The sequence below is a fragment of the Sminthopsis crassicaudata genome, chromosome 2 (genome assembly GCF_048593235.1).
Source record: "Sminthopsis crassicaudata isolate SCR6 chromosome 2, ASM4859323v1, whole genome shotgun sequence".
NCBI classification, from domain to species: Eukaryota; Metazoa; Chordata; class Mammalia; order Dasyuromorphia; family Dasyuridae; genus Sminthopsis; species Sminthopsis crassicaudata.
This window is the reverse complement of record NC_133618.1, coordinates 543,862,230-543,880,110: the sequence shown is the minus strand read 5'-3', so window position 1 is coordinate 543,880,110 and position 17,881 is coordinate 543,862,230. Positions and strand designations below refer to the sequence as shown.

Genomic DNA, 17,881 nt, shown 5'->3' with positions numbered 1-17,881 from the left:
TCTCTTCTTTGCACTTTAACTATTGGTATTGTCATATTGCTTCACCAAACTTCAAGAACTACAGAAAATAACAACTCAAAATATTTATTAGACTAAAATTTCTTTTGTGATTCTTTTTTTTTCCCCTATGAAAGATGCAAGAATACTTTGAAATTTTTCAGGGTATGACTGCTTTAAAAATATATATATATTTCAAGAGATGGTTGATTAGATGGGGATTATGTACTGTCTCAAAAATTTTAGTATGTTTTTAAGCTCTAATAATTTAAATATTCAAAAATTGTAGTACTGTGAAAACAACAGGTAATAACAATAACAGTATGAAAAAATAAAGCATTTAAGTAGAATTTGATTGGTTTTTACATAGAAAATGGTTTCTCTGTTGGTCCAATAAAATATCCAATTTTAAGCTTGGTCTAAATGTTTTTATGTTTGTTTTTATAATTGTTATAGTTGAACATCAAGAATAACAATCAGGTTGTCAATAACAAGCCTTTTTGTCAAATTCTTTTAATTAAAAGATATCAATACCTTTTTACTAATACAAGCATCATTGCATTCTAGTAAATTGGCTAGATCACAGTCGAACATTCAGAGAACAAGGAGTGGATGAAAATGAAACGTTACTGCTTAGACGGAAATTCTTTTATTCAGACCAGAATGTAGATTCAAGAGATCCCGTGCAGCTGAATTTGCTTTATGTTCAGGTATGGTAAATCTGCAAACTCAGGTTAAAAAACCATTGAGAAGCCTTTGACAGTAGTGACACAAGAAATGAGAGCTGGCTTCTATGTATTTTGGGTTAAGTCAAACCCTTTCTCCATTTTACATAAGAAAGCATTAGTTCCACTCACTAGACCTGTTTTTAGTTTATGTAATCATGGGGAGCCATCTGATGAAAAACAAGGCAGTTTTGCTTCACTTGAGATTTTTTTCCAAGTTGAAACATTGATTTGGAAGGGATCTGGATTAAATGTTGACCTGTAAGCAACTCTGGGCATTAATTCTAGGAGTGTAAAACATGTACAAGCCAATTGAGATACTTGTTAAAGTAATCGTGCTTAGAGAGACAATTACCAAAAATGCACAAAGTTAGCTCTGATTTACTTAGCTAGTGAAGAGGAAACAACAAATTAAGGAAGAGAAAATTGGAGATCAATGGGGCTAGAGAGAAAATGAATGGAAAATGAGGGAGAGAAAAAGATAAAGTCAATTATTTGTAGGATTTTTAGTCAGTTTGTATTCCATTTTCCATGAACATTGACACTCAATTTATTAAGTACATTCAGTTCATAGAAAATGTCATCTCCAAGATAGGCTATAATTTTATTATTTGAATTCCTCTTTTAAAAAAGGTGGAATATCTTTCCCCTACAAGATCACACAGATTTTGCTGTCATTGCCTCACTCCCTTGACTTTTTCCTCAACTTCAACTTTTTCCACTGAGTTGTTTGTAAGGAATGTTAAGTGAATGAGGGAATAAGCTAATACAGTGGAATGAATCTTGTTTATTCAGTCAAAAAACATAGGTTTTATTCTCAACTCTATCAATTACTATTTGTGTAACTTTGAATAAATCAATCCATCTCTCTGAGCCTCAGATTTCTTCTCTGTGAAATGATGGTATTGGACTGGTTGACTTAATATACTTTCCTGCTTTATATTTTATACATCAAAGATAGCTGAACACCTTCATTTCTATGGTCAGTCTTTCTCAACCTGATAATTTGGCAGATACTTTTTAGTTTTCCCATTATTTTTCATGGTCAACTTTGCTTTCTTACATCTGCAATAAATACTTTTATTTGCACTATCTGCTACTTCTCCCCTATATGACCATTGTCATTTCCTTTATCTAAAATTTCGCTTTAACCAAAGTCAACAGTGAAAATTTTAACTCAATATTCCTACCTGGATCTATTAGAATGGTCAGATTGACTAGAATACAAAAGAGCAAATAGTATTTTTTTTCGTGTTTTGGCAAAAAGCAGTCAGAGATATCAGAATAAATGAGAAATGTCAATATTCTACCTTATGGAAATGATTCAGTGAAGATAGTGCTGAGCACTATGATAGACAAACCATGAATGTGCATGAAATGGACTAAATATATCAGTGTTTCCATTACATACCAATTCTATATCATAACAGAATTGAAAACTGAGTTTAGCAGTTATAGCTAGGAGCATCATATTGCTTTTTGTCAGTGGTATCTTGAACTCTAAAGTCATATTTCAGACCCATGCAGGTAAATTGTAAGAAATAACTTCATCCTTTAGCATAGATTAGATAAAATAAGATCTGAAGCTGAAGTGGAAGACTTAATGAAATCTGAAGAGAGAAAAGTTGTAGAACCTGAGGTCATTGAAAAGCTTCACTTACCACTAAAGACAGAAATCCTGCCTGGTAATGAAAGAGATGATGATAATAAATTGTATTGCTATAGTATGGTAGTGTTTTTAAGATGTTGGAATTTCTGAATCTTGCTTTGCAGGCTCGAGATGATATCCTGAATGGTTCTCATCCAGTCTCCTTTGAGAAAGCGTGCGAGTTTGGTGGATTTCAAGCCCAGATACAGTTTGGACCGCATGTAGAACATAAACATAAACCTGGGTTTTTAGAGTAAGTGGCTTTCCTTTGTTATCTTCCCCCCCCCCCAATATCTCTCCTCTCTCTCTCTCTCTCTCTCTCTCTCTCTCTCTCTCTCTCTCTCTCTCTCCTCTCTCTTTCTTCTCTCTCTGTCCTCTCTCTCTCTCTCTTTCTTCTCTCTCTCTCTTCTCTTTTTTCTCTCTCTCCTCTCTTTCTTCTCTCTCTCTCTTTCTCTCTCTCTCTCTTTCTCTCTCTCTCTCTCTTTCTTCTCTCTCTTTCTCTCTTCTCTCTTTTTTTCTCTCTCTCCTCTCTCTTTCTTCTCTCTCTCTCTTTCTCTCTCTATCTCTCTCTTTCTCTTTCTCTCTCTCTCTCTTTCTTCTCTCTCTCTTTCTCTCTTCTCTCTTTTTTTCTCTCTCTCCTCTCTCTTTCTCTCTCTCTCTCTCTCTCCTCTCTCTTTCTTCTCTCTCTGTCCTCTCTCTCTCTCTCTTTCTTCTCTCTCTCTCTTCTCTTTTTTCTCTCTCTCCTCTCTTTCTTCTCTCTCTCTCTTTCTCTCTCTCTCTCTTTCTCTCTCTCTCTCTCTTTCTTCTCTCTCTTTCTCTCTTCTCTCTTTTTTTCTCTCTCTCCTCTCTCTTTCTTCTCTCTCTCTCTTTCTCTCTCTATCTCTCTCTTTCTCTTTCTCTCTCTCTCTCTTTCTTCTCTCTCTCTTCTCTCTTTTTTTCTCTCTCTCCTCTCTCTTTCTCTCTTCTCTCTTTTTTTCTCTCTCTCCTCTCTCTTTCTTCTCTCTCTCTCTTTCTCTCTCTATCTCTCTCTTTCTCTTTCTCTCTCTCTCTCTTTCTTCTCTCTCTCTTTCTCTCTTCTCTCTTTTTTTCTCTCTCTCCTCTCTTTCTTCTCTCTCTCTCTCTTTCTCTCTCTCTTTCTCTCTCTCTCTCTTTCTTCTCTCTCTCTCTTTCTCTCTTCTCTCTTTTTTCTCTCTCCTCCTCTCTCTTTCTTCTCTCTCTCTCTCTTTCTCTCTCTCTCCTCTCTTTCTTCTCTCTCTCTCTCCTCTCTCTCTCTCTTTTTCTCTCTCTTTCTCTCTCTCTTCTTCTCTCTCTCTCTTTTCTCTCTTTTTTTCTCTCTCTCCTCTCTCTTTCTTCTCTCTCTCCTCTCTCTCTCTCTTCTCTCTTTTTTCTCTCTCTCTCTCCTCTCTCTTTCTTCTCTCTCTCCTCTCTCTCTCCTCTCTCTTTTTTCTCTCTCTCCTCTCTCTTTCTTCTCTCTCTCTCTTTCTCTCTATTTTTTCTCTCTCTCTCCCTCTCTCTCTCCCTCTCTCTCTCTCCCCCCTACTTCTTCCTTCCTTCTATTCCTCCCTGTCTGTCTATCTCTGTTTCTCTCTTTTTCTTTCCCCCTCTTCCCTCCCCTTCTCTCTCTCTCTCCTCTCTCTCTCTCTCTCTTTCTCTCTCTCTGTCTCTCTCTCTGTCCCTCTTCTTTCTCTCTCTCTCTCCTCTCTCTCTCTCTCTCTCTCTCTCTCTCTCTCTCTCTCTCTCTCTCCTCTCTCTCTCTCTCTGTCCCTCTTTCTTTCTCTCTCTCTCTCTCCTCTCTCTCTCTCTCCTCTTTCTCTCTCTCTCTCTCTCTCTCTCTCTCTCTCTCTCTCTCTCTCTCTCTCTCTCTCTCTCTCTCTCTCTCCCTCTCTGTCTCTTTTTTCTTCTCCCCCCTACCCCATTTTTTTTTTGACATGGTGACATTTCAAGGAGATTGGGGACTGTAAAACCGATATTTCTCTTCTATGCCTTTTAACTGGGGATGATCTCAGTATCCAGAAATGCTCTCCTTCTTCACTTCTATCTCCTGGCTTTCCTGGATTCCTTCAATATTCAACTTACATTCTATCTTCTGCAGAATTCCTTCCTCAACTTTAATTCTCCTCCCCCTATGTTAATGCCTTCACATCGGACATTTTTTTCATTTTGCTGTTCTCTATCTTATATGTAATTATTTGTATGTTGTCTCCTCATTAGAAAGTTAGCTCCATTAGGATAGAGACTATTTTTGTCTACTTTTGCATCCCCAGCTCTTAACACAAAGCCTTGTATATGTCATTTAATTAGCATTTGTTAACTGTTGTCTGATTTCAGGTAAATGTGTAAGATTTGGCTCATTTTCTGTTAACGGTATGATATCAGATATTTCAAGTGAGCAGGAAGAAATTTTAAAGTTTTATTCATCATCTCTCCATGAGCCTGAATTACAGGGGTATACTAATTGTGAATGGTGAGAAATATAATTCCCAGTCACAATCTAGTCCTTCATCTGGCATTACTTCTGCCAAGATCTTAGTGTGAATTTTTACAAGATCTTGTTCTGTCCCTCTCCCTGTAGTAGTTTTCTATTCTTTACCTATTATTTCCCTCCTTCTATTTCAGTTTTTCTTGATGTGTGTAGTTGAAACAATTAGATCAATCATTCAGATGCAGGAGAGTTGTCAGTATAATGAGGCTCCTTAAAGTTGAGCTTGCAGAGAAGTTAGTTGTAGGAATGGGAAATGAATGTCAGTTTAGGAAGTGGGACTAAATGAATAGGCAAGCTGATGAGAGAATTCAGAATATGTTGTGAAGGGGAGATAGGGCCATTAATTAGATTGTGTCCAAGTCTCTTCTGAAGGGAATAATGAAAATGCTGACTCAACTCTTAAGTCTCCTACCATCCAAATGGAAGATAATAGTAGATACCCTTGAGAGAGAAAGAAACCTTGGGCTCTTTATTTTTAAAATGCTTCTCAGAGCAGAAAATTCCCTATTATTTTGTCTAGCCTATGCCATTTGAAAGAGTTCTACCTTTGGGTTAATGAATCTTAGGGAGTCTTTCAAAGAGATGATTTGTAGTGGGATATCATATCATGACCTTGATTCTCAGTCCTACTATTAAAAAAAAACCCAAAACACCAAAAAACCTTTCTATGACGAATTCCTGTTATTTCAATCTCTATACACCAAACAAGCCACATCACCAAGTAATCAGTAGTGCCTATTAACCTGGCTAATAGAACGTTTTCCATATTGAAACTATGTGAAAACTGCTTCACTATTATAAGAGTAACTTAATTGTGTGATTAAAAAATGAAGATTCTGTTTTCATTTTAATATTTTTAATGGTGAACTATATAAGAAGGAAGATGATTTTTAAAACAGCAATTTAAATAGAATGACTTCCTTATTTTTAATCATTCACAGTTGTAACCCTGTTTCATGGGTAGAAGGGAGTCCCAAGTTAAATCTTTCTCACTCATTTGTTACCAAATAAGATGATCATAATATTGTATTTATATCTTTCTACCAGGAAAAGAAGCTGTTAATCCTTATAATGATTATTATTATTATTATAGCATGTAAGAGATAGATGATAAACGAAATTAATGACAAGGCAAACTCACCTTCACTCTCTTAGAGTACTTTGATTGAATTCTTTACCTTTTATGCTAGAATCTGTGACTTTTGAATTCCTATATGGTTTCCTAAAGACTCTTCAAAATAGTCTTGCTTTCATGGAAGAGTTCCTTTTATCACTAGTCTTCTGGAACAACAATTTGATTATAAAATTACCTACTCACTATTTACCCCAAGTATGGAATTCAATTTAATTCTCTGACAGTCATTTAATATTATTAGGCATAAGTATGGTTGTAATCTATTTATTTCTCTAGGTAATTATTGAATGCCTTCTGATTCCAAAATACTGCTTTAGACACTAAGGGAACCCAATATGAGTAAGCCATAGTTCCTGAGGAGGGAAATTGAAGAAACTTGTATTGGATTTATGTGAATTATCCCAATATACTCTATAAAAGTATCTTGAAAAAGGCATGAAAGTGCAATTGTGGGTTGAAGGACAATGGGACAAGTTTAGAATAAGCATAGTGGGAAATGCAATAATAAATAAAAAATAAATGTCAGCAGGGCCAAGAAACAGAAAATGACTATTACTAGCCTTGTCAGCCTGATTTCTTAATTTCATTGACAGTGGTTGGCATTTTGGGCAAAGGAGTCCTACAGAATGACATCTTCCCCAACTACATTTTCATGTGAAAATCTAAGCTGGAAAACACTTTGTAATTATGTTTTTTAAATCTTCTAAGATGTAACATGTAGGTCATGCCTCTGGTAGTATAGGTACTTCAACTTTGATTCTAAATTTAAACCAAGCTTTTTGTTGCCTTGTGGGTGTTTTTCCTTGAGGATTTTGATTTGCTTTTTAATTTAGACTAAATCCAGCATAGGTAATGAGAAATTTTCATTTAACATTGATATTGGATTGTGTCTTTTCATTGTATATACCATACAGGTACTTAGTGTTTTAATTAAATTAAAACTGTGAAGCTATATTAGATGTACCCTAATTTTCCCTTAATAGTGTATTCCAGTCTTCAAGGTTAATAGTTTATGTTAATCAATAGGTTTTACTGATTAACTAAATTCCAGAATTGTGCAGTGAACATAATGTATATGTTTATATGCATTTTATATACTTTATGTTTACAGACATGTGTATATGATGTTTGAATAAAGCTCTGTGTTAGACGTAACTTGAAACACCATAAGATACCAGTCATCAGAATCAGCTTCTCAGGCATATTTTGATTGAGAGCTATACTTTGTAGTTATATATTTCAGCTAGTAATGTTTAACAGATGCCTATAGCACTAGCTATTGCTGCTGCATTTGAAAACTTCTTTTGGTTGGTTAAAAAAAATTAATCTCTGATCTACAGCTACCTTCTTTTCATAATGAAGGCATTTCATCTGTAGAAAAAGTTCAATTATTATCTATAAAATATTGCTTAGTTTTTCATCCATAGTGCCCTATAATTTGTAGAGTTGTTTAATACCTTAGTGAAATTCTCCAGTATTAATATATTTTTTGTAGTCAGTTAATCCAAAGCACATATTGTGTGCTAAGTACTGTCATAAAATGTAGATTCATTTAAAACCTTTTGATTCTATCTCATCATTCCCTGACATAATTCCTTCTCTTTCATTTTCTCCTACTTTAGTATGACACCTTTCTAGTAAGACATCTCTCTTTTCTCTCCCATCTTGTTTCTAGAACATGATTTTTCTTGATGTCACTTCACTCTCTTGTCTCCTTGAGGACCACCCACATATATGCCCATCTAAACATTTGCTGAGTCCTCTTAGTTCAAATTCCAAATATCTTTCATATTCATCCTTTCCTTTCCACATACAACTAAACCACCTAAGTTTAAATCTTTAGTATCTTGCTCAGAAACTATAGTCTACTAAATTGTTTCTCTTCCTCTAGACTTTCTGTTTACCAATTCATTTTTCCACATAACTACTAATTTTTCTAATGCTCAGATTCAATCATATCATTCCCTTACTTAAACATTTAATGTTCCTATTACTTATAGAATCACTTATAGAATATTAGAGGCATTACATATCATTTGCAGAATATTATTATTACCTATAGGATACTTAAACCCGGCAATCAGGACCCTTCATAATTTGTCTCTTGCCAATGTTTCCAAACTTGATGTTATAAAACTTTCCTTTAACTGTACTTGGAGTTTCAATCTGCATTTGCCTATCCACATGAAGTTATACGTGTTCTTCACTATGTCTATAATACATTATATCCTTGAAATCCTTCTCTTCCTTTACAGTCCAACTCAGGTGCCAACTTCTCCATGAAACCTCAAGAAATTTCCTTCCATCCCCCCAAGATGTAAGCATTTTTTTCCTAGACTTTTTCTTTATTCCTATCAATTCAATTTTATATTATACTAATTTTTGTGTATTTGCTCTTTATTATTTTAAGCTCCTTGAAAGCAGGTTCTGTATTCTTATTTGCATCTCTGTTGCCTAACTTTATTCCTTTGTATATAGTAACATTTTCATTGCATTGAATTATATTTTTTAATAGGTAATAAAACTCTAAATGCAGATTTTAAAAGATTAATCCACTGGTAGTATGCAGGATGGATATGTGTCAAGAGAATGTGAACTTAGGGGCTGCTAGATGGTACAGTGGATAGAGAACCAGGCTAAAAGTCAGGAGAACATCAGTTCAAATACAGCTTCAGTCACCTAATAGTTTTGTAATCCTGGGCAAGTTACTTAACCCCAAATGTCTCCCAAAAACCAAACCTCAAAACAAAACAACAACTATAAAAGAATGTAAAGTTAGGAAAATTGTTTAGCAAACTGTTGTGATTGTTAAGGCTAGACATAGTCAGGGTTTAGACTAGGGCCATGGCAATGGAAATGGAAAGGAAGAAACAAATGTAGGAGACAGCAAGAACTGACAGATCTCCTGGTTACTTTGGTTTGCCCTGCTTATCTGACCACAGTGGTTTTTGTTTGATCACATAGAGATTTTTTTGTCTGGTTGAAAATGTGCGAAGGAAGAAGAAATTTCTCCCACAGTTTACATATTCAACCCATAGTGTCTAAACACTCTAGATAGTGATTTTAGTACAAAACAAAATAATTCACTGTCTCTATGTCTGGTAGTGGCAGAACTTGAAACTTTTTACCACAAACTCTGAGCAAGTTTGTTGTTGCCTGAGCAAAGCTTTTGATAATGTAAGAGGTCCTAAATCAGTTTTATTCTTGGCATCTGTTCAACTGTATGTTTTTTCCTCATAAGCTCTTTGGAGCTTTTCCTCTTTAAGATTTGCTTTAAATAATTTAGAGGCCATTGCTTTATTTTGTAGCATACAATAGAGAATTTTTTTTCTTCTGGGAGGAGGGAGATTTAGTCAAGGGTAGTTATAAAAACTTGGATAATGTGGAAGGTGTATGGGGTGGGGAAAGGACTACAGCCACTTTTCTGGATATCATTCCATTCATTTTACTATTTCTAGACTAATATAACCTACTCCTACTACTATAACCTACTCTGTCTCTTTCTCCACCCTTTACCAACCCAAAACTGTCTGCTAGCCTCAAATTTGCTCCCTTCAGCACTTTCATTTTATCAGTTATTTATTGATGGCATTGGGATAATGCAAGTTTTCTTAGCAGAATTTTCTGACGACCCCAAGAGATTCCTGTATCCTCTCTCTAATAGCAATTAGCTCTATGCCTCTCTGACCAATGGAAGATTCAGATTTTGCAACTTACTGTCATTCAGAAGCCAGTTATCTCATGCAGTCCATTTGACCTCTCTTTTATAAGACATCACATAAAAAGTTGGATTGTATATTTGGGGAAAATATATATGTATACACACATACATACACAAGAGCCTGAATCTTCCCATCACATTTCTTAACGCTGGTTGCCTTCTATTTCTGATATATTCCTTCTGTTGCCTTTCTCTTAGAATCTCTGGCTTCCTTCAGGACTGGGTCTATCTTCCCCAATCTGCTTAATCTGTTGTTGATGTCCTCTGTAAAGTTATTATGTATCTACTCAATGTATCTTGTAATGTGTTTTCCTATTTATATACTTGTCCCACCAATTACCATTCAGTTCCTTGAGAGCTAGGACGATTTTTGCTATCTACAATAATTAAACATACCCTGAAAAGGAAGAATTGCCACACTTTGACACACTCAGCCTAAGTTAATTGTTTCTAAGAAAATGTGACGTTAGAGGAGAATAAGGGAGGGAAATGGAGGTTATTTAATTCTACCAGAATAATGTTGCTATAGGTAATTGCATCATAGAACGGAGCACGTATTCTCCTGAGATAAGCATTTTGAAAGGTAATGATTACTTGAATATATAAATTATTTAATCTTCATTAAATTTCCACTTTCATAACTTCACAATCACAAATAACACTTTGCATTTATCCCTCATCATGGGGGTTAGGAGTATCATACCCCCACAATCTAGAAAATTCACATGAAATTTTTTGGCCTTTTGTACCAGAGAAAAAGCCTAAGTTATTATGGTACTAAAAGATAAATTATATTGATATTATGCAACACTATACACATATTTCATACATTTCTGCATTTCCAAACCTTTTCTGTGTTGTCTTCTGGCCTTTGCATGTCATCTGTGGCTTCTGCAAAATTCCCCCAAAATTCCCATTTAATTTCTTATGTGGACAAAGGTGGGTTATGGAAGCAGTAACTGCAAATATGCCTTGTTTGATCTTAATAACAAGCCTGTAAGATGGGAATATATGTAAGTGCAAATAACTTTGAGAAGTATCGTGACTTGGCTCATGGTCCCATAGTCAATAAAGACGTCAGTGAGGTTGGAAGCCAGGTCTCTGCTGAGCACCCATCTATTACCCATGACATTATAATCTGTTGCTATAATATATCAATAGAGTGAATAAGATGAGAGATACACATCGTAGAATGGAGGCTGAGGAAACACAGTGACAACACCTTCAGTGTTCCAAGTATTCCAATTGTTCTATTGGGCTGGGGATGCTCCAGGATAGACTTCCTTCTAGAGCTTAAGCCAGCCAAAGCATCTAATAGGAACAGACTGAAGAAAGACTTCTGGTGTAGGTTTAGGGGCTTTGCTAAGGCATTTTTCAGGTAGTGTGGAGTTTGCAAATGAGAATAGAACAAGGGAAGCATTAGGAGAGATTTGAATACATAGCTTGGCCTCTCAGATCCAGACTTTGGGCTTCCACACATCTTTTATGGAGACAAGCTAATGAACTGGAAAGGGGATTTGCTTAGGAGTCAGAGACCCCTCCCCCCTGTATTCAGATCCTACTTCTGTGTGATCTTGGACATGTAACTTCAGCCTCTATTTCATCATAGGTAAAAATGTGAGTTGGGATAGAAAACTTCTGAGATCTCTTCCAACTCCTCTGTGATGTTAGGAAATATTCGGATTTTAAATGGATTCTATTTCATTGAAAGGATACAGAGAATATAGTGAAAGGTAGGCTCTTCACAAATAGGTCTCCTCCTTTGGAGAATATCGTCCGATTGGATTTGGGTATCTAACACATTTTTTTAGAATAAAGCTTGTCATTTTGATTGATGGATCCTAGAGGATATGAGTCCCAGCCTCTTATACACCTTTGGAAACCAGGCTTAATCAAAACAGTAACCAGGCCAGAGCTACTGCAGTGCTAGCTAGCACAAGAATGATGGTAAATGGTCTGATTTTTATGGCCTAATGTTGATATATTTTTATGAAAAGGACCCCCAGACTATAATTTTCTGACTTCCCAAGGAGAATAAAAGAAATATTCATGTATTATTTTTAAAGGAGCACCTAGAGAGCTATATGTTCATATATCGGGCATATGACAACTATTTTGCAAGTCTGATGAAATATTCTGTCAATCTAATGAAGGATTTGATATGGAGCTGGGCTTTGGCACTAATGGATTTGCTTAGCCAGTTGATATCATTTCTCTGTTATATTCTGATCTGAACAAAGTTTGGTGCTAGTAGAGTTAGGAAGAAAGATGGAAACTTCAAAACTTTCTTTAAAATATGCTTCAGCCTCCTGTCAATGATTGCATGTTGGGTCTGACTTATGAAATTAAGGTTAGACTCTATTACTTTCTAAAGGCCATACCTAATCACTTTTAATTTTTATTGTTGTCCTATATTTTTACTTCACAATCATTTTCAATTGTACAGTTGAGCAAGGAAGTGGAATGATTAGACCTTTGTTTAGGTTGGCAGCTTGTGGAGAATGAGGGCCCCATTGGCTCTCTAGGACTCAGTTCTTTCCATTGTAAAATTGGCAGGCTGGGGTCTTTTCCAGCTATGATCCTCTAATTTAGAACATCAACAACATATTCCCTAAAAAGGTAGGGAGCAATTTTATTTAATCATTTATTGAACAAACTTCTATTCTACACTCAGCCTTAGGCACTAAGGGAGTCTGTATTGAAATGTTGACTCAGTTCTTATTATCATGGAACTTATTGTCAATTAGGGAGATAAGCCACTAACATATAATTATAATTCATATTACCACATGATAAGTTGACTTATTAAAAACACATTTTGTTTTGACATAGCACACACACTTTTCAAATAAAGCCCTTAAAAAATTCATTGAGAATATCACTTAGTAGGCTATTTTGTTAATCCACTCTTACAAGAAGGGCCTGGGTTGGTATGGCAGCAACAGCAGCAAATAAATAAATAAATAAATAAATAAATGAATGATTGAATAAATAAATAAATAAATAGATAGATAAATATATAAACAAACAAACAAATTAATTAATTAATTTAAAATATATATATATTAGATATTATAGATAGAGATTCAGCAGGATATACTTTGATTTAATTCTTTTTGACTAGGATTTGGTAAATAATTGAGATGAAAGAGTCAAAAATCTCAAGAATGAATGATGAGAGATATCACTTATGGTAGAACAATCAGCAGAAAAAGGGATGTTAGAAGGGAAGCAGCTTTAGAGAGAAAATCAGAAGTTATCTCTCTATCATGTTGAGTTTGAGTTGCCTGTGACACACCCAAGTGGTGTTGTCTAAAAGGAAATTGGAAGTGTGCATCTGTAACTAAGAGGAGAGATTAAAATTGGAAATAAATTTGGAAGTTATCTATGTAGACAGAACAATAGAGGAAGTCTTCAGAATGACTGTGATTTCCAAAAAAGAGGATTAATAGAGAGATTTAGTGGAAGACCAAGAAAATGGCTTGGAGGGGGAGAGAGGAAAGAACCAACATTTAAGGATCAGAAGAATAAAAGGAGCTATCTCAGAAGTTAGGATAATCACAAAAATTCTTGGGCCCCACACCTGCTTTAAACAATGGAAGAATACAGTCTAGAATGAAAGATTATGATAAATCTAATGTTAGACTACATTCAATTCAATTCAGCAAACATTAAATACCTGTGATACAGCACTGTGCCAGATTTAGGGTGTACGAACAAGGAAAAGGTTTGTTCCTCCAAGGAACTTACATAGGGAGGACACAGTAATCTCACAAGTAAATATAAAACTACATAGAGTAATACAAACTTATTCAAAGAGATGGAAGTAATAATGAAAGAAGCATGGTGGGAGAGATGAGGTAAGGCCTTGGGTAGCCTGTGACAGCTGAACTGTGTCTGGAAGGAAAGTATGAATTCTAATGAGATAGAGGAGAGGAGAGAGTGCATTCCAGGCCAAAGAATACAATTATGTAAAACTTCTAAGAAGTAGGAGTTAAAATGGAAAGAATAGTACAAGGAATTCTGAAAAACCTGGTTTATCTGGAATGAAAATTAATGGGAAATGATTAGAAAAGTAAATAGAAGGTTTTAAATGCCAGGTTAACAATTGCTAATTTTATCCTGGAAGTAACAGGGAACCATTGAACACTTGAGCAGAGGTAGTAACGCAGTCCAGTTTGTAGTTCTGGAATATCAATTTGGAGTCTATGCAAAAGAAGAATTAGAAAGTGAAAATAGTTGTGAATAGGAGACTGTTGTAGTAGTCCTCATAAGAGATGATGAGGGCCTGAACTAAGTTAGAAGCCATGTGAATAAAGAGAACTTAACTGAAGCTTTATTTTCCCTATCTGTAAATGGGCATAATAACAGTGTATTTGACCAGATCTCTTTTCTCAAAAATCAGAAGCCCTATTCTGTGTTACTGGCTTACATCTGATTTCAAACACTGAACAACTTTTGCTATTGAAGTGTTCTTTGTAAACCTTAATGCCCTCTAGGAATATAACTTGACATATCACTAAAAGAAAACAAATATTTCTGAATTGTGGCACTGGTACATTTAGACTTTCCTAGGGCTCATTGGTCTAAAGTTGACCTTCCCCCCCCCCCCATATGGTTAAAGTGTGGTGTTGCTTATAAGTAGGAAGTTTGAAAGCCCAGAAAGAACCAATTTACTTACCCCTTATCTACAAAAAAGGAGCAAAGCAATAAGAAAACATTTATATTTGTCTTAATGGATTCAAGAAATGGTTCTATTTTATTGAGTGTGGTTTGACTTTATCAGGTAGTTTTTTTATTTGTGACCTAGTTTTAGGGCATTATGTGCCATGCTTAACTATTAAACGAATCACAATTTTGTTTATATTTTCTCCCTTTTCTTCACTACATCACCAGAACTCATTAAATGTTGATCTAGAATATTATTTATAAATCTCCCAACAAATCTCCCTCCTTCCACTCTGTTTTCTTTTTTGTAGGTACCTAACATAGCCTTCCTGGTTCAGAGATCTGATCATATATGTCTGATTCTTTCACCTACTGAAATGTCTTCCTTGAAGAACCAGCTTATTTTCCTCTCTTTCATAAAGCCTTTCTTGAGTTCTCAACCCTGACTGCTCCCTTTTTCTGTCTTCTGCTAAGATTCATCTTTCTTCCAACTTCTCCTTGACTATTTGTTTGTTATTTTTCCATTCTAATTTATATCCTATGGATATGTCTTTCTCCCTATTTTTCCATCTTTTTTATTACATTATAAAATCTTTGAAGTATGAATTGCCACTTCATTTTTCATCTTTGTATTCTAGTTACTTGGCACATTCCCTGGACCCCATATATACCTAATTAATGTGTGTGTGTGTTTTTTAAATTGAATTGAATAAAGACTGAGAATAGGTGGAACTGGTGTAGGGCCTTGATCTTGAACTTTTGTGACTGGTTCCTTTTCCTTTTTATTGTATCTATCACAACATAATAAATAGTTTTTCTTTTCTCCCCTCAGTCTAAAAGAATTTCTGCCCAAAGAATACATAAAGCAAAGAGGAGCTGAAAAAAGAATATTTCAGGTAATAAATGTAAAATATTCTAAATATCTTTCTCTCTTTTTTTATTTGACAGGATTCTATCATCATCCTCATTTTGTATCCTATGCATGCCCTCCATTTATGTCATGATTTTCATTAACTGAAGAGTAGAAAAGTTAATTTATGTCATTATCATTCACTCAAGATAAAAGGAACTAATTTATATCATTAATTATCAGTAACTCAGGAATAAAGAAGCTGTCAGTTTTTCTTTAGGCATACTGTATGTGATTTCTTAATCTATAGATTTTAATTGAAAGTTATTCAGTGAAATTTCTCAGTCTCAAATATACATAAATTTAATTTTAAGAGATATTTTCAATAGCAGTCAACAATATATTATGTAGTCACAATGTAGCAGGAGATGTTTTATCTATCACTTTTTCATATTGACTTGCTTTTGACTGACATCCTTATTCAGGAGCCATTATTTTGGAGAATATTATGGCATAGTTCCTAGAGAGCCAGAAAGACATGTATTATGCCCCTGCTTCTGACACATAATGGCTATGTGGTTCTAAAAAAGTTCCTTAATCTCTGTACATAGTGGTCAGCTCCCTAAGTTGCAGAGAAGATCCTGACCTACATTAATAGAGGAGTTTTCTCACTTGAATTAGTGATGTCACAAATCCATTTCCTAACATTAGCTCCTATTCCAGAGATGTATTTTAAAAAGCAAAGTTTAATTTGTCTTAGGTTATCATAAATGAATCTTTTCAAAGGGGACTCTTTGACAGTTAAAGAATTATCTTTGCTTTAAAATGTTCATTCCAAGACTCCTATCTAGACATAATTTTTAGTCTTGGATTTCAAGCATGCGAAATGTCAGGAAACACATCATTTTCATACCTCCTGTTGGTGTCAGGTTTCTTAAAAATATAACTCCATGATCCATGCCAACCATTTTTACTTTAGTCATTCTTGTACCTTAAGCAAGGCTAGCACATGCTTGTAGAACTCTGTTGGGAAGGCTGAGGCTCGTGGATCACTTGAGTTGTGGAGTTCTGAGCTGAGCCTAAGTTGGGTATAAAGCTAGTTAAAAGTCCATATTAAATATAGCAACAATAAAGAGCTCCCAGGAGTAGAGACCACCAGGCCCTGTGTGGATGAGCAAACTGCCTCAGTGGGAAATATAGAACAGATTAAAATTTCCCTACTGATCAGTATTACTCTCAGGTTTGTGAGGGGTTGGAGTACTATCAGTCTGAGTAAGGTAGGGAGACCTAGGATGAAAAAGAAAGTAAATATGAGAAAAGTAGGAGGGAAAAAGGGAAGAGACCTCCAGTAGTCTATCATCCTTTTTTCCCCCAAGATGGGATGGGGGGGGTTGGGTTTGAGGAAGAGAGAGGATATATAGGAATTTTTTAAAAAAAGAGAAAAAACAGTTTATACACTTTAAACTGTATAGGACAAACCGGGAAGAAAGACTAGAAAGAATCATGGACTAGAAGGACAGATTTGAAAGGTGCAGATTGAATTTATTATGTATTTTAAAAATAAAACAAGGTGTTCATAACAAATCTCCAGTTTTATATATAATTCTCTTGTTTTCTTTTCTATTATGTACATAGAAATGTTCATTTTATTTGATGTTTTCTTTGTTCAGAAATTTTTTTTTGGGGGGGGGGGGCTCAGAATTTTTTAAAAAAAGAGCAAAAGAAATGATGGTTCTCTTTGACATCTGCCAGGTCTCAACTCCCTTCTTTCTCCCTCCTTTCTGCAGAAACTTCCATGTCTTCTGTCCTCATAGCTTCTCTGTTTTCTTGATGAGATTGCCCTGAATTGCATCTCACGCGTACATTTTCCTAATGTGCCATAGAGATTGCCCAAATGATTACCTAATGGTAGAATGCTGTAACTTTCCCCTGGGATCTTGTACTCTTGCAGGAGCACAAAAACTGTGGGGAGATGTCGGAAATAGAAGCCAAGGTGAAATACGTAAAACTTGCACGTTCTCTCCGGACATATGGCGTCTCCTTTTTCCTTGTGAAGGTGAGTTGTGTGTGTCAAGCTGTTCCATTGTGCCCCACTTTGTCTCTTATGTTCTACTGCAATGTGTGCTGACAGCTGTTTGTCTTCCTAATCTTGTGGGCTGACCAGATATGTGTGAGACAATGAAAGATGATAGAAAAGGAGCACCAGACAAACCAGGAGCCTTGGGTTCGAAATTTGGCTCCAATTCTTATAAACAATGTGTTCTTTTATCTCTCCCCTTGAGCATTGTTTAAGACACTGAACTCATCAAAAGCAATTAACATTTCTCTTAATTTGTGACTTACCTAGAACAGAGAGCGGAAGCAGAGGTTGATAGTGTGGAAACATCAGTGGATAGGAAGCTCACTGATCCAGCCCCAGATCCCAGTGGTTGCTTAATAATTTTTTTTTGTTCAGCAATTGCTCCTTAACCTCTATGAACTTCTGTTTTTCCATTTATACACTGAGTGACTAAACTTGATTTCTAGGTCTTGTCCAGTTTGACATCCTATGAGTAATTTTGTATATATTGTTTTTTACTTTGGCTTATTTTTTAAAATTCCTTTTTAATGGATATGTCTTTGTTTTGAATTCTCTTGCCTTACCCTCCAGCATTT

At 35.3% G+C, this 17,881-nt stretch overlaps 1 protein-coding gene across 1 annotated transcript in view; it reads left to right on the top strand.

The window, feature by feature from the left end:
• TLN2 (talin 2) overlaps positions 1-17,881 on the top strand; it is a 528,019-nt gene that overhangs the window by 319,114 nt on the left and 191,024 nt on the right. The window contains 4 exon segments of the mRNA XM_074294922.1: positions 565-707; positions 2,496-2,623; positions 15,209-15,272; positions 17,178-17,282. Of these exon segments, the coding sequence (XP_074151023.1) occupies positions 565-707; positions 2,496-2,623; positions 15,209-15,272; positions 17,178-17,282 (440 nt within the window).